General features: G+C 36.1%; 1 protein-coding gene across 1 annotated transcript in view; it reads left to right on the plus strand.

Moving 5' to 3' along the window:
- The first annotated feature begins 4,200 nt into the window (after positions 1–4,200).
- Positions 4,201–22,931, plus strand: part of DEUP1 (deuterosome assembly protein 1) — a 40,721-nt gene continuing 21,990 nt past the window's right edge. Inside the window, 7 exon segments of the mRNA XM_077781328.1 lie at positions 4,201–4,254; positions 4,725–4,789; positions 8,590–8,761; positions 10,075–10,170; positions 15,296–15,430; positions 18,192–18,305; positions 20,714–20,935. Coding sequence (XP_077637454.1) covers positions 4,746–4,789; positions 8,590–8,761; positions 10,075–10,170; positions 15,296–15,430; positions 18,192–18,305; positions 20,714–20,935 — 783 coding nt within the window. The 5' untranslated portion in view covers positions 4,201–4,254; positions 4,725–4,745.

Raw genomic sequence — 22,931 nt, forward strand, 5'->3', positions numbered from 1 at the left:
GGTGGGACTTTATTGCTCTCTACAGCCGCCAGAAAGGAGGGTGTAGCCAGGTAGGGCTCAGTCTCTTCGCCCAAATAACAAGGGATAGGACAGGAGGAAATGGCCTCCAAGTTGCACCAGGTGAGTTTACATCCTACATTAGGAAAAAATTTCCTCACTGAAAGGCTTGTCAAGCACTGGAACAAGCTGCCTAGGGAAGTGGTAAGGTCACCATCCCTGGAGGTATGTAAGAGATGTGTAGATGTGGTACTTGGGGCCATGGTTTAGTGGTGGACTTAGCAGTTCTGGGTTAGATGTTCGACTCCATGATCTTAAAGGATTTTTCCAGCCTACACAATTCTACCATTATTTTTTTTCTCATCCTTAGAGACTGACAGAGAAAGACTCATTTGTAAGAGTAACAAAAAAACAGGTGTGATGGCACCTTTATATCCTGTCTGCATTCTCCTAGAGCACTACCCTTAATTTTCAGGTTTCCTCTTACAGGATAAATTCTTAAAATTCTCCACTCCAACGTTTCAGCCTACAGTGTGACATATCAATTGGTTTACCTGGCAAATCCTACTAAATCCAAACTCTGTCCTTTCCTTCAGTGATTTCATAAGCAGCTTAAGAAAAGAGTAATTTTCAGTTAAAACTAGAAACAAAATACTTAGAAACAGTACTCTTCATCTATGTCTGTATTGTGCCAGGATTTATCAGTCCTGCCAGTAAATTAGTTAGGCACTTTTAGAATCTTCAGGCACATTTTATGCCTGTCTCATTTTCACAAGCAGAAATCCCTCTTGAAAAGGTTCTTTTTAAAATGTCATTCTTCTGTTATTGCTTACATCTTAAGGATCTTTTTTGTAGATTTTATTGTCTCTCAGTGACTCCTGCATAGTTGTTGATGGATGGCTTATACTCAGCTATTCCTTTCCTTTTCTATAAATTAAGTTGGGGTGTTCCTATGTATTCAAACTAACATACAGAATGCAATTAATAAACTTCTATAGAGCTGCTATGAATCCATCACATAAATATCACTAAAATAATGTGGTTTCTATGCTAAAGAAATGAGTCTGTTTCTTATTAAAATTATACTGAGCTTACTGGAACAAAATGTTCAATCAAATCTGTCATCTGAGATTGCAAAATTGTGAATATATCCTGTAAATACAATCTGTATTTAAATACACAAATGCACTTAGGTTTTACCTGCTATTACATATTGTACTACAAACCCAACACATATTGAAGAATTCAAGTGACAAATACCTAGGAAGGATAACTAGTAGGTATATAATCATTTATCACAGAAATTATGTCTAAATTATGCTACTCCTTTAACACCACCACTTTTATTCTGCTCTGAAAATATTCTATATTGAATTGTGTATTATTGCTTTGTTATTAGAAACTCTCACCTGCTAGATACAGAATCCAATATTTTGACGTGCTAAATTCCATCCCATTAATCATTGCCCAATGCTCCAATCTGAGATCCCTCTGCATGGCAGCTTCCTAGGTAATGCCTAGTTCCCCTTGTTTTTGTGAATAGATCAGTGTTGTACTTTGTCTTGTTTGCCATTTGTTCACACTCCATTGTGTAATTGCCCTGGTCTACTTTCCTTTTTTTTTTTCCTAAAGAAATGTGCTTATAGCTTTCCATTAATTTTAATCTAAAATCTGATTTAAAATTAACTTTTTTTTTTTTTTTGCCGGCTGGCTGGCTGTCACAATTTGTAAGGCATGTTCTATAAAATCAACAAATAACAGTTTTGAGTCTCATAAGACAAGATCTAGTCAGGAGATGATTGGATGAGCATAAGCAAATAAAAAGGTCAGAAATTTGATATGGGATTTTTTAATATAGCGGGAGAAGCATTTGGATATACATAAGAGAGTTAGAAACACAACTACAGCTAGTGGCAGTGGAATTGTCTTTCTAAAAAGCTTTGAAAATGTAGATAACTAATTTAAACATTATTTTACTGTATTTTTCTAAGTTGCCCCCCTCCTAGTTCCATTTAGGCATGACAGATGAAGCTAAATTTCTGAATAACTGATTACCACTGAGATAGGGTAAGACAGGGAGGAAATTAAAATATATACACTGGGAATATGGCTGAAAAGTTCATTTCAATTGAGCAAATGAAAAAATGGAAATTTGCTGGCAGTTGCATTAAAAATTACTTCTAGTATATAATACTTTAAATCATCTCAAAGCTCAGTATTTAAAAAAAATAACCCCAAATTTCACTATTGAAAGAAAAAAAATCTCAAAACTATTTAAATTATAAGAATTATATTTGAAACATTAACTCAATTACAGTAAGTAAATAATGAAGAAAAGCATAATGAAGTATTAAAAGTGTAATGAAGAAAACATTTTCAGGGCTCAGAGTGCAGCAATTGGTCCCACAGCTTTCTCCTGTCATCCTGATGGGCCTGGCTACAAGGGAAAATTCTAATTTTCTAGAATTAATAGGCAAACCTCATCAGGGAGTTCCTGTCACCTGTGCTAGGTGATCCTGCCTTAGCCAGGGAGTTGGACAAAATAATCTCCAGAGAGATGATCTCCAGAGGCCCATTCCAGTCCTAATACTTCCATCATTCTCTGACTTTCCTGAAACTCTGCATATAGTTTCAGTCTCTTATAAAAAAAAAAAAAAAAATCATTTTTCACAACTTGAAACAGCATTTCTGCTGACAGGAAAACCATCTGCCACAATACAGTATGTAGGAACCCAATGAAATAGATTATACCTTAGAACTGGTACTAAAACTGCTGTTCACTTTGCTAATTTCAGTAAACATATCAAGAAAAACAAAGCCAAAGCTGGACATGTAGTGCACAGAAATAGACTAGCAGGTCCTGAAAGTGCTCCGTGAAAATTTCAGGACAACACATACCAAGTGAATGGTGCCATCCTGGTAGAAAAACTGACTGGTGTTTGAAGAAATGTAAACTCCCTCAAATTATGACTGTAAAAAGCTGAAATAGCTGTGATTCCTAAAAGCATTATGTTGTTCAGTAAGACGGACTGAAGGCCACAAGAATGGAAAGGCATCAGACCAAGGTCGTTAGCAAAATAATCTGAAAATCGTTGGATGCTCTTTTACAAAAGCATAGGTAGTCATTCAGGGAGGAAAGGGTAATGTTCAGCCTTTTCATTATCTAGTAATAACAGAGTTTTAAGGGGAAGAGGAGGAAAAAAAAAAAAAGAAGAAGAAGAAGAAAACACCTTGCCTACTGATTTCTTACATTATGTTAAAGTACACCTTCTTTACTCGGGGGGAAATTTTCCCGTGGTGAAATTCATTCCGGCTTCCTTCGCGCCGAAGGAGGGGCGCAGGGGGAGCGACCGCGGGATGTGCGGGCGGCTCCCGCGGCGCCCCTCGGGGCCGGTACCCGGCCGGGCCCTGCCCCGGTCCCGGCCGGGCCCTGCCCCGGTACCCGGCCGGGCCCGGCACTGCCCCGGTACCCGGCCGGGCCCTGCCCCGGTACCCGGCCCTGCCCCGGCCCTGCCCCGGTACCCGGCCGGGCCCGGCACTGCCCCGGTACCCGGCACTGCCCCGGTACCCGGCACTGCCCCGGTACCCGGCCCTGCCCCGGCCCGGCCCTGCCCCGGTCCCGGCCGCCTTCCCGCCTCGTCCGCCGCCCTCCGCGTTACCGCGGCGACGGGCGGGCGCCGCGGCGGGCCGGGCCGGGGCGGGCTGCGGGCTCGTACCGCGGGCACAGCGGCAGCGGGGCCGGCAGGAGCGGAGGGGGAGCACGGCAGGTAACGGGAGGGGAGGGGGCGGCCGCGGAAGCCGGGGGGTGCTGCCCGTGTCCTCAGGTGCCCAGCACAGCCAAGGCTGGCCCTGTGCTGGTGTCACCTCAGTGGCAGCATCACCTCTGGTGCCTGGTCCTTTTTCAGCCAGCGCCCCTCTGGCAGTGTCATCTCCCGTGCGGGTCCCGCTTTGGCAATGTCACCTCAAGTGCCTGCTCCTTGTGCAGCCAAGGATGCAGTGCCCTGTGTCATTGCCCACACGTCTGTGGGCACTGGTACCCGTGCCCTTGAGAGCCCACTGCTCTCCCCCACCAGGAGTTAGGGCTGTTTCAGGCTCTCCCGTCACCCATAACATTGTTGCGTGCAGGCAGGCATGCTCCCCATCCTTGTGTCCTGCAGAACCGGGCTGGTCTCCGCAGTAGCATTGTTCTGATCGCCCTGCCGAGGTCTTCGAGGGCTGCGTGTCTCGGACTGCACCTGCCAGACGAGGGAGTGACCGGTCAGTAGCAATCCGAAATGGTGTTCGAGAGCACTTATGGCCGGGGTGGAAGTTAATCACGGTGAGCAAAAAAATGTTTGGTGAGCGCTGCCATGGATCTGTGGCAAATTAAGATTCACGCGCTTCAGAGTGTCTTCTCAAATCATTGACATCACACAACAGGGAACGATCCAAAACAAATTTCTGTATGGAGACCCAGGGCTAGGTTCAAGCTCAGCACCACCTCTGGTATCTCGGTGCTGCACCAAGTGATTCTCCAGTTTCTGTCAGAGAGCTGAGCTATCTCCCGAAGTTTTTGTCTCGCCCATTCCAGCCTGTAATTAGAGCTGCACCCCCCTGTCCTTGTTGGTTTTAATGAGAAAATTACATAATATGAAAGAAAAGCATAGAACTATCCAGTTTGCACTACTTAGCTATGTAAATGAATGCATTTAAGAATCAGAATTATTTGATTTTTGGTGTTTTAACAGGTTAAAACGACAATCATTATAATGGAGGAGGACTTAGAAGTGTTCCAGGAACAAGCTGTGACTAAGTACGTGATGACTTACTCTCTTGGGAGTTGAATATATGATGGATTTGAATTATGTATGTTTATTAAAAATGTTAACCACAAAATATTAATGATTTTGGAAGAAAACTTGAATCTACATTTCTTTTCCTTTCCATGCAAACTGGACAAGACAAAGTATCTTATTGCTTTGACTAGTACTCTACTCACTGTTTCTGTTAGTTATTTTAATGTTTTAAATATTCATACCTGAACCAGAGGTGGAGGGGAGAATGAAAGCTATGTAGGGTTTTATTAAGATGTTAAGAAATGTTGTTTCAAACGTTTTTTATAAAGTACTTGAAGTTGCTAGGCTACAGAAATATAAACTTATATATCACAGTTCTTAAAACATTAAGAATCTTGAAAACAAGATTAATTGCTAAAGCCCTAGCCTTATTTTGCACAGATAATAACTAAAACTGCTCTCCCCAATTACTAAGTGCTCTTTTTATAAGAACACATTATCGTTTTTTTTACATAATCCAAGTTTCGTTCTTTTAATGTTAATCTAAAAAAATATGTTAGCACAAAGTTTTTCTAAAGAAATGAGAACATGAGTAAGATTTTATGTAGGACCTCATCCCATTCAGCATCTTCAGGGAACACACAAACATAAGAACTTCCCCATTTAATGACTTAAACCAGAATATTTATCCATCATAATTTCATAAGTAAACTTACTAACTACTTTTCAAATAAACCAGTTTATTCTGCCATTATTACCAAGAAACAACACAATGTGATATGTTGCATATTAAAAGTATTTCTTAAAATAAAAGAGGCATAATCTATCATACCTTATTCTGGCCCAAGAAAGTTTTTAATGGGATTTAAAACTGTGGTGTGTCATACCATGCCATACTGAAGAATAATGCATGCACTTTTCATGGTAGATATAAACTACTGCAGTAGAATATTCTGATTAGTGTGGTGCCCCCTTCCTCCCACATTTAAGTTTTTTCTTTGCTTTGAGGGAATTCTTTTTTCATATCATAGTTACATGATTTGTAAAAGTAGTCATATAAAAACTTGAATTAGAATACCCCAAAGGTATTGCTGTTCTTTGGCTACAAGTCAGAAGCCTATTTCAAAAATCCAGGATTCTGCCTTACCTTTATTTTAATCAATTTATGAAATTTCAGGCTATTTGCAGATGCATCTGGAAGAATTTGTCCCATCATAAACCATAATTCTTGCTATCTAGGTATTTCCATTAACTATACAAAGAATCTGAAAGAGTAGTTTAGGATATACCTTCACTGAAAGAAAACAATTTCATTCTATGCTGATGGTATTCCAGGGAAAATGCAGTGCCTCTAAAACTTGGTAATATAGCTGAATAATGGTGGTGAAAATCATGACAATTACATTCCAGCTGCAAAGACACATAAATCACAAATTATCCATCCATAGATGTAATAACATCCATGTTATTATGTTGATTCAGTATGGCTGAAAGTTGTTAAATAAGTTGGTTGTAGTTCTTAGAATGGAACTTTGGGGTAGAAGATTCTATCACAACTGGTTTGTATATTTCCTATTTTTAGAGCAAGGTTTGCAATAATTAAATGAATTGACTGTAGAAGCTGTGGTAAATATCCAACCTAATGAATATACTGTGTAAGATTGAATAAGTTTTACTTTTGTTTGCATAAATATGGCCATACTTATTTTCCAATTTGTGAGCAAATGTAAATAATAAGGAAGAAAGTATAAATTCAAGAAAGACGGTATGAACCCTAGATTTCTTAAATAATCTGTTTTTAAATAAAAACTTTATTCTAGAGTGTATGGACAATACCATTCTTTCTACCATTCATTTTTCTGTCTGTTAAGAAACAATCAGAAAAATGCAGACCTGTGCAGAACTCCAAAGCAAAAGATGGATAAATAGAGCTAGAAAGGTCTAAATAGTGCAAAAATCATTTGTGATAAAGGCCTGGAGGTGGTAAAACTTTTTATCTGGATTTTTGCCTAAATTTTGTTTTACATGAAGATAAATAGTTATTAATGACAGTAGAATATGACTCATCTCTATTTTCACTTATATGGAGTGAAAATCATTTGCAGAATAAAAGAAGACTAAGAGCTTGCCTACACCACTTTAAAATGAGATAACTTTAAGAGTTTTGAGCTGTTTCAAAGTAAATGAACCAAAAAAAAAAGTAGCTCCCACTTGCTGAAGTACAAGTCATTACTTCCCTGTATAACTAATCAGTTCACTGTATGCATTCAGCAAACTGGGAATACTGAATCCACATGGGTAAAAACACCATGCATGCTTCTTTGCTTATGAGAAAATTTGTTCTTTGTGTGTTTACATGTGCCTTACTAAACAAAATAAGCCATTGCATTCCACATCCAGTGATCAAAATAAACTCTCATGACTCTGGTGCCATATAATTTGCCATATTTTGAGGGGGCTAATTTGCACTCTTTCCAAAACACTAGTGGACTAAAGCAATAGTTACTCCCTGCAAGCAGGTGGGGACGACTGCAGATCTGTCTTCAATACCAGAGCCTTGGTACAGAATAGTTTTGGTAGTAGAACAGCGGCAGTAATCTACAACTTCACATACAGATTTCCTTTTGCAGCTGCAAATGTGCTTAGAGGATCCAGGTGTAAGGAATTTGAGAAAATGAAGGTAGACTGAGAAGCTCTTTCAGAAGCGATTTTTCTTTCAACAGCTCCCTTTTATATAATGATGGCTCTAGGTTCAAGAAGCGTGCAAGAACTGCTAAGAGAAATTTTTTCTAGCAACAAATGATGAATTTGCCATGTGCAGAAAGATCTGAAAGAAGCAGATGAAATTTAAGAGTGAAAGGTGTCAGCCATGGTTGGATCTGAAAGGGTAATCTGATGATCTAGGCTAGAAGTTGCATTCTTACTTGCATAACAGTATTTAGATTATCCATGTGACACACAAAAAAGCAAGTACGTGTTTCTGAAGGCTAAAATCACGCAGCTGAGTCATTGCTGGTGGTTCACCAAAGTGTTGCTGTGTAACATTAGAGGAGGCTGGAAGTGCACAGGCCTTTACAGCAGTATCAAGGAAAAGGTAGCCCTGATGTAGCTGGTAGACCTGATAAAGTAGTGTCGCTTTATGTTCTGTTTTCAAAATCCCATTTTATATTCCACCCAGAGTCACTCAAATTTTACCCATCATTAATGCTATTTTTGAGAGGGGTATTTTTGTTTTGAGTGATATACATCACTTGCTTACACTTTGCTTATTGTCATCCTATGATTCATATTAACTTTCAAAACATCATTACCAAGAGTTTTAACATTAAAAAGTCATTAAGATTTATATGCATTTAAAAAGTCCTTCCAAGCTTAGCACTGATACCATTACAGTTTCAAGGATTTGTGGATGTAAAATAAGTTTTAAAGAATTTAACTTCAAAAAATCATGCTAAGTTTTAATTACAATGTTATAAATCTAAGAAATTATCTTAAATTTCCTGTAATAATTATCAGAACAAGCGATGCGTATAATTTAAGCATCAAAGAAAAGATTTGTGATAAATCCATATCCACATTAAAGAGCTGTTTTTTCAGTTTAGTACAGTCAAAAGTTGAGCATGCAGGCAAATTCAAGATTGATGAAGTGGGATTCCACCTACATTTGAAGGCATCATTTAACTTTCCCATTTCTTTCTTTCTGTTGTTGAAAAGTAGTTAGTTTGGTCACAATTAAAACAGAATTGAAGTAATGTAAATAAAAATTTGTTTTCTCCCTTGTTCTTTATATGAAAAAAAAATCTTTTTACGTTTTTAGAGCTTCTCCGTGTGAAGCTGAACTTCAGGAATTAGTGCATCAAATTGACATCATGGTAAACAGAAAGCAAGTAGAATGGGAAAGAAAGATGAGAGCTTTGGAAGCAAAGATGGATATCCAGGATCAAGAATTAGCAAGTGCCCAAAGCAAACTGGATCAAAAAGGTCAAGAGGTATTTAGGAATATCACATTCTATAAAGAAAGTATTTATTCTGGTAGTTTCTTATTAGTATGCTTTAAATTCTCCATAAGACCATTTGTTCTATCATGTAAAAATACCAAACACCTCTTAAAGGTCACTAATTATCCTTAGTGTTTTGTTTTAAAGTGTGCTTCTGTTCTGAAAAGTGATTGTAAAAATGTCATTGAAAATCTCATATTTCTTCTATTTCCCTAAAGTCTACATCAAATATTCTCAGGTTAGCTGTAAAAAGATAGTTCAATGTTTTTTCTAAATGCCAGCACTTCTTATTTCATCAGGAGTTTTAAATGGAAGAATGCAATTCAAAAAGGTTCCCAACATTATGTCTTTGTTACTCCTTTTTACTCTTGATTTTTAGTGTTTTACATTTTATACTGTCTTTGTATGATAATTTTACTCATTGTGATGACTTTAAATGTATTACTACTTTGACTTTCTTGTGTAACTTAAAGCCCCAATGTACCTGATGTTGTCTGTATTTCACAGTCTTTTCTTCTGAATAATTATTCAGAAGCATCAAGAAATCCTTGCATAGCATTCAATTCTAGTTCAAACCTGCTGAATTTAAGTGTTTACACAAGGGCATCCTTGTGCGAGCTCAGTGGCTAAATTGCCTGTGGGAGTTTTGAAAATGGAGTGACTCTCCCTAATGAGCAATTAAGGAACTCGCCCTTAGTCCCTGCAGTCAGAGGAACCAAGAGAAGAATTCAAGTAGCCCATCCTGAAAGCATCAATTTATTTGCTGTACAGAGACATTATCTGGAATACTTCAGCATATTCTACCAAGCTTCCAGCTGCCCCTCCAGGAAAGCACAGGTGCCATATATGCTCTCTGTCATATTTCTCAGGTCTCTGTGAAACTCAGTAATAATTCATGGTATCACAAATGGCACTGCACTTAGGGAGTTCACAGTGTCTCCTGGTAATTTGTACATAAATATGGGAAGGTAATTAGTATCATTTTATAAGCCATGCAAGGGACATTTTCACAATGGGCAACAGCGTAGTTTGGTTTTAAAAGCTTTTGGGAATGGTCATTTGTACAATATTATGACTAAATCAGCGTGTAATGAGATTTTTTACAATAAAATCCCTAATTTGATGTTGTCACAATCTAGGTCTGTGGTATGCATTCTGTTATCAAGCTAGTGATTTAATACTTATTTTTAATATCTCTTCTTAAAGCAGTGATCTTCTTTCAGAGTTTCAAATTACTTTCCCAAAAATTACATATTTTGAAAAATGTCAGAAAAGGTACTTTTGAATGCTTATTTTAACTTTAGGTGGGACTACTTCAACAAGAATTGGAAAACTTACAGAAAACTAAAAATGAAATGGCTCAGAGTTACGAAACTCAGCTTCAAGCACTGAAATCTCAAGTAAGAAAAATGTCAGTTTCATTATTTTGTGATTGCAGTATAAAAAACTTACACATGCCGAATTGTATAGATGTGCCATCGTGAATTTGGGAAAGATCAATCATGTCATACAAATGATGATGACTACAGCTGCCTACTAGGCTCTATTATAATTTATGTACTGTCGTGTCAAAACTCTTTGGATGGATTTTGATGTGGATATGACATCTGCTATGAAGAAAGATACTTGTTTTCCTAACTCCAGACTAATAAACTAAAGCCTTGGTGAATGAATAAAATAGGTAATTGGATTCATGCTAATATGAGTCTGATGCACATTAGGGATTTTAAGATTTATACTGTGCTTCTCATGTCTTTGCTATATCTTTTTCTGGTTTTAGTTTCCTTGATTTACTGCTAAAGTGGCCTGATAGCTTTCCATAAGGTATAGATTTCCTTTGTATCAAAACTGGAGTAACCCACATTAATGATGTTGTGAGTTTGTTCTGACTTTATTTATTTCTGAGTGTTCATGCAGATCACAATAAAAAGAAATGTGGGCTGCATAAAGAGAAATGTGGCCAACAAGATTGAGGGAGGTTGTTCTCCCCCTTTTCTGTTCTGGTGAGGCCCCACCTGCAGTGCTGTGTCCAGCTCTGGGGTTCCCAGAACAAGAAAAATTTGGACCTGTTGGAGTGAGTCAAGAGGAGACCATGAAGAAGATCAGAGGGGTCTGGATCATCTCTCTGGTGAAGACAGACTGAGAGAAAGGACAAGGGTTTTAAACTGAATGAGTGCAGATTTAGACTGTACCTGAGGAATAGTTTATTATTTTTTTTTACTGAGGATGATGAGACATTGGAACAGGTTGCCCATAGAAGTTGTAGATGCCCTATTCCTAGAAGTGTTCAAGGCCAGACTTAGATGGAGCTCAGAGCAAGCTGGTCTAATGCAAGGTGCCCCCTTTTATGACAGGGGGATTGGACTAGAGGATCTTTTAAAGGTCCCTTTCAATCCAAACCATTCTATGGTTTCATGATGCAGTTTGGCTATGTTTGCTCTGCACCTGTCTTTTTGTTTCTTCAGTATTTTCTGCTTCAGTCATGGATATAAACTCGTAGCAAACTTGAGTAGATTCTGTTTCTCTGCTTTTAACAACTCTGCATTGTTTTTCCTGCTGTTTCCTTCACTGGATTCTTCTACCAGAGACATAGTGTTGTAATTCAGAATGTTCAGTCAGCACACTTATATAGTGATGTCAGATCACATAAATTGGATATCATTATTTTCATTTAGAAGTGATAGTATACCTGAGTCCATCAAATGAATAAATGTATTACTTATTTTTGAGGTTATGTTGTCTTTAATTTATCTTTTCTTTTACAATTGAAAACAGATTTAGAAAACAATTCTGTAAGTAGGTGGTGAATGCTTTGGATGTTTTGTAATTAACACTTCTAATCATTTGAGAAAGTAGCTAGAAATAAAAGCTGGTTTATAACTTACACAAATTACAGAAAAGCATCATCTTAGCATGATTGTTGAGAAGATAAACATCAGACAATGAAAAGGAGTGTGACATTTTATGCAGAAGTATTTGGGTGTCTTTTAGCAGTGCAGAATTATTCTCAAAAATATAGTAAAGCTCTTTTTTTCTTTATAACATTTGCTGCAATATCTTTCACTTAATTATTTTTTTTTATCCCATGCTAAAAATGCTTGGGTTTATGTTGCGTGTTGTTGCTAGTATCTTCACTGAAATTGAACCTTCTGAAATTGAAAGTCCAGGCAATTTTTCATCAAGATTTTTATTTTGGAGTGTTTAATTACCCTACAAGTCCTTTCCATGGGCAAATACAACCTGTTTTCTCTTTTATTTTTTTAAAGAACCTGACATTTTCTCACCTACAAGCTTTTCTCTTTAAACCTGGATATATTTTTTCCCCAAATTCTCCCTTTTAGTTACTGCTCAGACTACTTAACCTTTATTTGGGTTTCTTGATTGCTTCTTCTTCTATCTTTACGCAAGATAAACTTGATAGAACTTTGGATTTCTAGCTCTTAAGAATATGTGTCACTTTCCCAATCCATGTCTCCAAACATTTCATTCTCTCAGTCATCCTATTCCTTTTTCTAAAGCTTCCAGCACTGATGCTGTTTGCATTTTATTTTTAAGTCCCCATTCCTCTCCTTTGACCAAACCATATTTCTTCATGAAATATCCACCTCATTCACCTTGACTGAAAAAGAAAACTGTTAAATGTCTGCGTTAAGGGGACTACCTTGATTCTCCATGTGATAAAGAGAAATCTGCCTGTCAGAACAATTCCTAGCACCTATGCTAGACAATAGGACTGTCCCACTCTGCTCCTCCAGCTTTTGTCACATCTCCTTACTGAATTTCTTTCCTAAATAAGAGTGCTGCATTGTCTGCAATGGAATGGCTTTAATGTCGCCAATTCTGAGCTACACAAACTCATATCTAATATATAGACCTTCTGTGACAATATTAATTTTTGCCTTGTTTCCTTTGATTCCCTTCTTTTGGTTCTTATTCTCACTTGGAAGTTATACCACCTTCTAAACTGTAGAATCTTATGAGCTAATTTAGTTTTGCACAAATTGTGTGACCAATAGCATTGTATCTTTTTCTACATAGGTATTCTTAAAATCCCACCCAAGATTTCTTCCTTCCTAATCTTGATAGAAATAGTAAGGATCACTTTCGCTAGCTATCAGAATGCTACACTATTCAGAATTAATTTCTTTTCTGTTTGATGAGCTATAGTCCATCTGAATTGATTGTGTGCCAGTTTAATGCAGTAAAACCTATATTTTTCTTGTATTAGGGATATAATTCCTAGTATGTAACCTGAAACTCTTAGGCCACACTGTTGAATTCGTTCAAACATGCAGCATTTTGTCATAACCAAATAGCAAAAACTTCTGAGGTTCATCTGCATTACTTTGATCCTTTATTTTTTTTTTAATGTCTAGTAGTTATTCTCACTTTGAAAGTGATGGAAACCTCTTAGCAAAAGAACAAGGATCCTTTCTTGCTCTAAGAACTTTGCAACTAATTTCCTCACTTTGACACATAAAAGCTACTTCTGAGCTATCCCAGGCTCCCTTTAGAATCAACAGAAAGAAATGGACACCCCCAGAATACAATTCATCTCAGTGTATGACAAGAATTTAAGATAGCTGAAATGACTAAGCATTTACAGGCAGATTTTTCTGATGCAGAGTATCTCAGGCTTGTATGTCTAACTTTCAGAAATCTAAGCTAAGATGGATTCTACCCCAGAACTCACTAAAATGCCTCCTTTTTATTTAACATGCAAAACATGTGAACAGAACAACTTGGACCTTTTAAAGCAAATGTCTGGGCTTAAATAGAAGGATTTTTGTCCTTCAGTCTTGTTTCCAGTCATCATAACATTCGGACAATAATTTGCTTTTAATATCCTACTGTCATTAAATATCTAAGACTCAAACTAAATTATATCATTTTGTTCATTAATTCAAATTAAATTATATCACTCTGTTCCATTTTAGACTGATTTGCCAAATTGTTGGATCATGTATTTCCCAGCCTTTTTAGCATAAGCATTCCAATACCTGTCTTACTTGCATTGAGTCTTCCCAGACAGATCACATATGCCATAATATATTCAAGAGCAAAACTCTTATTTGAAAAAGGATATCTTTCTTCCAAGGTCAACGAGTTCCATGTTGTTTGAGCTGGATACTCTGACTAATTTTAAATATTTTATCTTAACTCTGTTCTCTGACAAAGACAATTTCAAATATAGGCAGCTTTACTGCAAAGCTTTTGATTTGGGTTTAAAGGTGATAACTCATCTCTTTTATGCCCAAGTTACAGAATTGCTATTCAGACATTCCAAGCTGGTGAAATCTGGGCCTGGGCCTCTTCATGTCATGAAACTTTCTAGTCCAGGACAATCTGTCTTATAGCCATCTTTTCAATTAGTCTTTTCTGTCTCATTATGATTCTCCAGTTCATCTTGAATGTGTCTAGAAAGTTTCCAGATTATTTTTTAATTTGTTTCTTCCGGACTTCTTTTGGCCATGTGTATTTATCTGAACAGACCTCTATTGCTCATTCAGTGTTGACTCAACAGAATTCCATTCCATTTCCAAACAGTAGTTCACTTTGAGCTGTTAAAAAATATATAATATTTTATGGATTTTGTTTGGATATACAGAGAACTTTATGTGAGAGTCAGGTTTTTTTTTAAAGTTATATATATTTAAATATAAAGGAACTAAACAACAAGACACATGATCAGTATTTATTGGAAGCTTCTTTCCTGCATAATATTCTTCCCAAAGTTCTTCCATTCAACTTTCCTCAAGGCCATAGTTTTAGTGTTTCCTTTATTAATATCCTTGAGTTTGCTTTTTTCCAAAACCAAATGTACATATTCCTACCAAACAGTATCGCTTTTTTGTATCAAATCTGTTAACAGGCACTAGACAGACCCTTTGTTTTGTGCAGTGTAATGAACTGATGTGAAAAATGGCTCTTTTTCTGAAGAGGCTGGTCCTTCTCCTGCTACCTTTTCTTCTGTGCCTTTGACTCCTAAGACTTTCATGGTGACATCAGTAGGCAGTGGCTGTTGTCTATTTAGTGTCTAATTCTGAGACCCACACACTGGTACCAGAGAGTGCCAATCATCACACACAAAACATTTCAACAATTTTCATCATAAGAAAGAAACACGCAAGTTTAGAGTACATTGATGATAATCTTGCATTCTGACTAGTGAAGCACCCTTTAAAAATGTCAACACAAGATGGCAGTAAACAAGTATAGAACAATCCATATGAGCACTGTAGAGGAAATTACTCTGTGGATAGCAATGCCAGTGGAGAACTACAGCAGAATTCAGAAGCTGTCAAATGAACCCACTTGAACAGTTAACATCTATATGAGAGCTTAGTCTTGTTCATGTGTAATAACTTTATTAATTGAAGTTAACTTTATTAATTGATTTTTTGTTACACTGATTAAACATTTAGAATGCTAAAGCTGGAGTTGGTAATTCTAGTTTAAACAAAACTTTGGCCATATGGTCCTCCTTGATAGATTCTGCATGTTCAACTCTACTTTTGTTTTTAGTTCTCAAAGTTGATACATAGTTACGAAAAGCTACAGTCACATCAGTTAAAACCAAAAAAGCTCCAAAGTAGAGAAAATTGTGAGGAAAACCTGGAGACATCATCTAACCCAAGGAATTTATACGTGAAACTTGAGGTAAGAATATTTGTCATTATATTTTAATGTGCTTCTAGAACTAATCTTTGATTTAAAATTGTGAGATTTATTTTGCTCATAGTTCTACAAAAATTATATAATTGTCTGTCTTTGGCAAGAACAGTTCTTAATTTTAATATTATTTAATAGCAAAATTTTTGTAAATGTAGCTATAAATAAATTTTACTTTTTTCCTGATGAATAGATGTGTACTGGATAACACAATCTCTTGAGGCGTGAGAGCTTCTACATATGCAGGATACTGTCACATAATACCTATCATTAATTCAAGTTTTATAGACCTCAGGACAACCTTGATCACTTTGGGCTACACAGAAAAAAGGATTTAGGATTGGAAAACTGCTTGTTACACATATATCCTGTCAGCACCCATATGCCTGAAGCAATCCATGACCTTGACCTCAGTGCCTAATTTCCCTAGGCAATGTATGAGGAAGGATTAGGCACTTAAAAATACATCCTGCAGAATCCAGCATATTGATTGGGGGACTAGATAATAGATGCTGAGGACAGGATCAGTCATACTCCCTATCTCTTTGGTCACGGGCTGGATTTTAGTGGACTTATTCTTGAATACAGGAAGACACTGATTTTTGTTCATAATTCCCAGCCTTGACTTCTCAGAGGTTACTTTATGGTCTGTGGAATAAACAGGTGTTTATTGGACAAACAGGAAAGTTAGGGAAGATAGAGAGCTTGTAGAGGGTGTGCCCACAAGTGGTGTCTTCTCTCCAAATACTCCTCTGCCTGCATTCAGTGGGGCAGAAACTGATATCCAGTATTATTTCTTATAACTGAGCAATATCATCTCTGGATATGCTAATTTTTGCTGCTTCTTTTTTACCTATCCAACAAATTTTCTCATATCCTGAGATAAACGAAACAATTTGAAAAGGAAGAATTTTGGAGCTTGTTGAAAAATAACATTTGTCTGTTAGAAAACTAACATGGGAAGATTACACTTCAGATTCTGTCTTGAAAGATTTTTACACCGAGTCCTCCACTTATGGGAAGACCAGTCTAACCAGTAATCTGATGAAGCATAGGATGATCACAAAATCCATGTTTTCTCTGTTGATCCTTTGTGAAGACCATAATAAAGGAGTGCTCCACATGCTTACTGGGCTGGGTGCTGTAGGCAAAGCAAGGAGATCGGTACTAGTTGATATGGGAGCTGCTTGCCCAGCTCTAAGCATTGGGAGGACTTAGATGTTTATGATGTAGATTATTTGGACACTTTGAGGACTTTGCAATCAAGAAATTCAGCACTAGTAGACTTTAAGTAATTTCCTACTTTCAACCCAAACTAAGCAGTGTCTTAGGATCTGTGTTTTGGACTTGCCTTTTATGGCATTCTGTGAGATACAGGACTACTGAGACCTCTGGGTTCCACATAGACACATCCAAACTCTATATGATGTTGGCTGTCTCCTCCACATGGAAGTTGTCACCATCAGAAAAGCTACAATGCTTTGGACTGCAGCATAACTCCCAACATTAGCTACTACAAGAATAATAAATGGGTTGTACATCTATCATTGATGTATCACTACTGTCAGCTAATTTGAGAATAACCTTACTCAAGATTAAAATGTGAAAATAATGTAAGACAATGCTATAATTTGATTAATTATGTAGTATGAAAAATGCATACTTGGAATATATTCAGCAAATCTGAGTATTCAGGAAATAATTACCGTGGTGAAAATCTACTAAGCTCAGCAGTGCTTTAGTAAGGCCTTGAACTTGCAGTCCTTACTAAATAGTCTGAAACTCTGTTTGTATCATGTTTTATAAAATAGGGATATGTTTATTGTTTTAAATGCCAAAGCAGATGTCAGGAAAGCTATGAGAGAAGATTTTTATTAATCTGTGTTGAGAAATAGTCAGGTTTTATTCAGTAGCAAAATAAAAAAACCCTTATTGTTTTAAATATGGGGAATATTCCAGTTTAGCTTAATTATAAAATATCATCTGTCTTTTGGAACAACATTTCCATTAGTTTTCAATATATAAATCAGTGTACTGTTATTTTGCTGAATTTTCAAACTAAAAGAGCAACAGCTCTAGTAACTGAAGTTCTGCTTATTTTTAGTATACTGCCTTTAAAATATATTTGTGAACATAAAAGGTTTGGCATGAGTTTAAAGCAAATTCAAATACACTATAAATATAAATGTAAGTGCAAATACAAAAACAAAATTAGATAAATCTAATATAATTGAATTTCCTAAACAGCTTTTTGTTTAAACTAGATGAACTGAGAACCTGAAGCAGCAATTTTAAAGAGAACAAGAAGTAGAATTTATTCAATGAAGCTGCTGTCCCATTAAAAACAAAGGCGAAAAGTGAGCACTTTTTGTCTGAATATTAAGGGTTTGATTCCCTACTGATTACCCTTCTCAACACTAATACAGCTTTAAAGCCACAGGAATTTCTATCCAATACAATTTTTGTATCATAGTAATAACTCTAATATTTTATTATTTTTATTCAATTACTATGTTTACACTCAGTGTTCTTTGTTCAACAGCCTTTAAGACTAGTCTATCTCTGGTGGGGATGACTGGATGGCTGGTTTATAGAACTGTTATTTTTTTAACTTCTTTCCAAAATTATGGAAAGATTATGTATTAATTAAAAACCTAGGTATTTCTTAGAACAATGCACATTACAAAATCTCTTTCAATTGAAGAAAGTAGATATTTATGTCTACTAGGCTTGTTTTGCTGTCTTTCAGGAATTTAAGGCAAAATCACAACAATGGGAGAAGACGGTGACAACCTATGTAAATAACCCTTTTTTTGTAGATATGTAACCCAAATTATTTCCCGAGAAATGTAATTTATTTCAGGTAAAATTCCTACATTCCTGCTCTAGGAAGAAAATGAAGTCTTTACTCAGCTAGAGCTTACCTAAACTTAATTTTTAAAAACCAAGCTTACGGTGAATATTACAAAGCATGTCTATATTGATAGTGAATCTATGGTAAGGTAGAACCATACTGGAAGATCTAATGATACATGCAGTTATTTTAATTCAGGTTTTCTCATTAAAATGAGAAAATTAATAAGAATCATGATGAAAATGTTAATATTTCTTAAAAAGAAAAACCCAAACAATTACAAAACCCACTGAATGTTCCTTTTTACTTTTTAAGCATATTATAGATATACTTTTCCATGTTATTTGCTATTATGCAATTAATTGTGACAAGTTATTAAAAAGTATCTCAGCAGGTAAATAGTGCATGCCATTAAGGTGTTAGTACAAGTATAAAGTTCCTTCAAATCTGATAGCCTTCTTTTTTTTTGGAAGACCATAAATATACAATAGTATCATTTATGCAGAAAAATGAATTTTCATATGCTACTCCAGAATCACTCTTGGAGTTGTTTGTTGGATCACTTAGTCTTTTTTTAAATATTTTTCAGCCTTCTAGTTACCATGCAGTTCCTTGGTTGACTCTATGATTCTTTTTGATTTGCCAATTTGCTTATTGCTTTTTTTATATATAGACTGTTGATACTATATATTTTTATTTTTTTAATTCCTTCTATTCCAGAAAAAAAATGTTATTTAATGATGTTGTGATGACCTATCCTTCTCTAAAAATAACACCAGAAAATAACTTACAAATTGACTGCACCACAAGAGAGCTTGAAAATTAAGTAAGGGGAAGCCAGTTATGTTGCTCATTGGTAATTCCCTTCTCTACTGTTACTAAGCTCATTGGATCTTAATCTAGTGAAACACTTCCTTAACAATTCCTGTGAGACTCCTTACACATATCCAGAGTTTCCAAGGACAACAGCTGTTTTGGGTTTAGCTGCTGAGAGCATTATATTCCAGCAATTAAACTTTCATACAAATGTGTTTTAAAAGCAAGTCTTTGACTAGGTTTAACTATTGACTGATGACATGCTGATTGTACAGTTAGACAAGTCAAAATAGAGTACTCAGGGTGATCATTCACAGTTTTCTGTTGAAGCTTTCATTGCCATCAGTGAACTTGCTTTGAAGACAATTTCCTTCACAACTGTAACATAGCACCAGCTATTTTTTAAAATCCAAGTCTGAGGGACTGTTACCCTTAGCTGTTTCAAAAGTGTTAATTGTTCCTGCATCTTTGCCTCAAATTCATCTTTCATGACATCTTTGATTTCCAGTTGCGGTCTTGCACTATATTTTCGCAGGATGTATTGACACTTTCGTATATCAGAGTCCATAACTTGGATATCAAAGGGACCTTAATTTTTATCTATAGAAATTAAACTTGAACTACAAAATTTTTTGGGGTTTTTATTTGATATGCAGCCAGTGGTCCATTCTACTTAGGTTCTCAGGTAACACAAATTGCAATAACATCAAAAACTGTCTAAAGTATGACTTTTTGCAGTCCTTGTCAGTGAAATATAGTGTTTTTAACCCTATTTATTTTTACTTTATATTTTCTTGCCCAACTTGTTTTCTGCACATGATATATGATTTCCAGGTCATATTTTGTTGTAATTTTTCAAGTAATTCTCAGTCTTCTGAAATATTAGTGCTGCTTGTTAATCTCCCAGTAGTGGGATTCATGTCGATAATTTTTTTTAAACAGCAAAAACAGTTGCTATAGTAATTATGCTTCTTCACAATGCCTGTGGATTCAGAAATACTGGCAATACCAATTTTCTGAAGTTTTGTGTTTAGAATTTTAATTGGTACAAGAAGCTGCATGGGGTGTAGGACTCTGCCAAATGTACGAATGATTCTTCCCCAAGTTTAAGGATAATGATCTCAAAGAAGTGCAGTTCCTGAAGTTACTGAGCTGTTTGTAGATGACCTGTGTAATGTAGCCCTCTAGTCAAAGGTTAATTTCTATCCTGAGGCACACACACACACACACACACACAGCTCCTGCTGAGTTCAATGAATCAAAGAGGAACATTTCTCTCAAATTATTTCTCACAGGTAACTGCTTTGAATAGGTCATCATAATCACCTTTTTCACATTTGAGTCTCATTAACATTAAATACTAGGAAAATACACAGCACAGGAGAAAAAAATCCTTGAAATCAATTCCTGTGTCCTTGAAGGCTTTTGAAACTTTTTTTTTAACTGAGGGAAAGTATTCAAACTGTTTGAATTATGTCATCTTTTCTAAGCAAATCCAGCTGAAGACAGGAATAATCTTATGATTTCACTAATAACAATTTGGTCCTAGCAATTTACATACAATTATTGAATTTAATTTAAAATATTTGTTTGTTTTGTAGAAGCAGACCCAAAATTATCAACATCAAATATGCAATAAGAAACAAAGCCAAGAAGAGCTAATTACCTATACCCAGCCCAAAAGTGAAAACTATGAAAACGATGATTCAATTATTGAAAAACTAAAGGCAATTGTGAATGAAATAGCAAGAAACAAGAATAAACTGGTAGAGGAAAACATGAAACTCCATGAGGATCTAAAAATGTACCAAAATCAGTGCCAGGTAGTAATGGATTTTTATGATAACTGTGGAATTAAGGTTGGAAAATCAAGATGAGATGCCTGCATAAATATACATTAGATGTATTCTGTGCATGGACACAGAATAATCTGGGAGCAGTATGGGATGTTTTTTTTAGTAAAATAGAAATAAGTTTGTTTTGTAGCAATATATTTTTTCTCTTGTCTATGTATCTAGGGTTTTATAACTCTCCTAACATGAACTTCTCCTAGTTTGGTTCCTTGTATATAAATGACTTCTGTGAAATCTCTTTATCTGATTTACACCTTGCTGTTCATTGTGCCATATAGCTAGTAAAGAAGTATACACAAACATGTGTGGTATATTTTGTTTATTTTGAAAGGAGATTGTGCAGTCAATTTTTAAATTTTTTTAAGTTTGTGGCTATTGTAAATAACCATCAGGTTTTATCCCCAATTCCCTGTTTTTCAGTATAGCACTGATCTATGAAGACAGCCATTTCCTCCTCTTCTTTTGGTCATGGTATATGAGTTCTGAAAAGATTGAGATAACATAAGATCTTTACAACCTTTTTTATTATCTGTGTTTGAAACATATCAGGAATTAAATTGTAGTTGATTTTTTTTTTTTTCTGGTGACATATACCATATGCTTTTGCTTTTTTATTTAAACACTTCTAGGTTCAGTAATATATTGAATGGTGTATAGAAACTTCAAACCCTTTTGGAGAAAGATTTGTTTGTTTATAGACAGTCTTGCAGAGTGCTAACAGTATATGCAATATACTGTATAAGAATTAGCATATATGTGGCAGAGGTTAATTTCAGATTGTGTTGTCAGGTGTTGTCAGAAGAGCCAAGTTTATATATGCTATTTGCACATTAGTTCACTGAGTTTTTGCCTGTGTACACATTATCAGTGTGCAAACAAAACTTCTGTTTTGGGGCCTGTTAAAAAGGCTGTCTTCAAAAGCAGGGACTAGACTGTGCAGTGGAACAAATCATGGCAGTCGCAGCAAATGGATACGTGCTGTATGACAGAGAGATTGTGCTGTCGCCTTGAAGAAAATCTTCAAGCAGGAAGAATTTTGGAATCATATGTTCAAGAGAATACAGGAGATGTAGGATGCTTGAAGACACTTTAAGTAGAAGTGGAGATAGATGTACATAACAGTGTCATCTGAAGGGCAGAAAGTTCCAGAATAACTGTGTTGGTGGTGTGGAATGCTGTTATGTTAGTTTGAAAAGCTGCATTTGGAAATAGCTGCATAAGGGAAACACTGATGTCAATGAATGGTGAAAAGGGATAGCTCAGGGAAAATATTTTTTTAGGAATGTCTGTATGAGAAAGAAGAAAGTACAAGGCCTGTTGTCAGCCAGAAAAATTAAGCAGGTTTGTGCAAAGGAGAATTAGGTTGGAGGATAGCAATAGTTGGACGTGATATGGGTAACAGAGGAAGGAGTAGATAGGAATCTTGGTGTGGAGAACCCTGATGGCAATTAAAACAAGAATTGTTGAGCCTCATATATTCCTTTATGCCTATGATAATTTCAGCTTCTAATTATTTTATTTATACTATTAATTAGCAAACAATAAAGTGAAATATTTGGAAGAGCAGTTTGTTGACTTTACAGAAAACGCAAAGTTTAAAATATCAAAATGGAGACTGCAGTCTATTCTATTTTTCTACCCTGTGAATTATCTGACAAATTTATCTGCAGCCCTAACATGAGAGGTAACCTGAAAACATCACACAAGGGGCTTGGTTCTTGAAAAGTCAGCTTTAGGTCAGCTGCTGGATATATGTAAATGTATGTAAATTTGTATTTTTACAAATTTATGTAAAAATACACCATATAATTGTATTTAAAAGGAATAGTGTATTGAATTTGTGTTGGGAAGGTTTTGGTAATGGGGACGCTCCAGGGATGGCCTCTGTGAGAAAGTACTGGAAGCTTCCCCCATCTCTGACAGAGCCAATGCCAGCCAGTTCCATGATGGACCCAGCAGCAGTGAT

Source organism: Lonchura striata, chromosome 2 (assembly GCF_046129695.1).
Source record: "Lonchura striata isolate bLonStr1 chromosome 2, bLonStr1.mat, whole genome shotgun sequence".
NCBI classification, from domain to species: domain Eukaryota; kingdom Metazoa; phylum Chordata; class Aves; order Passeriformes; family Estrildidae; genus Lonchura; species Lonchura striata.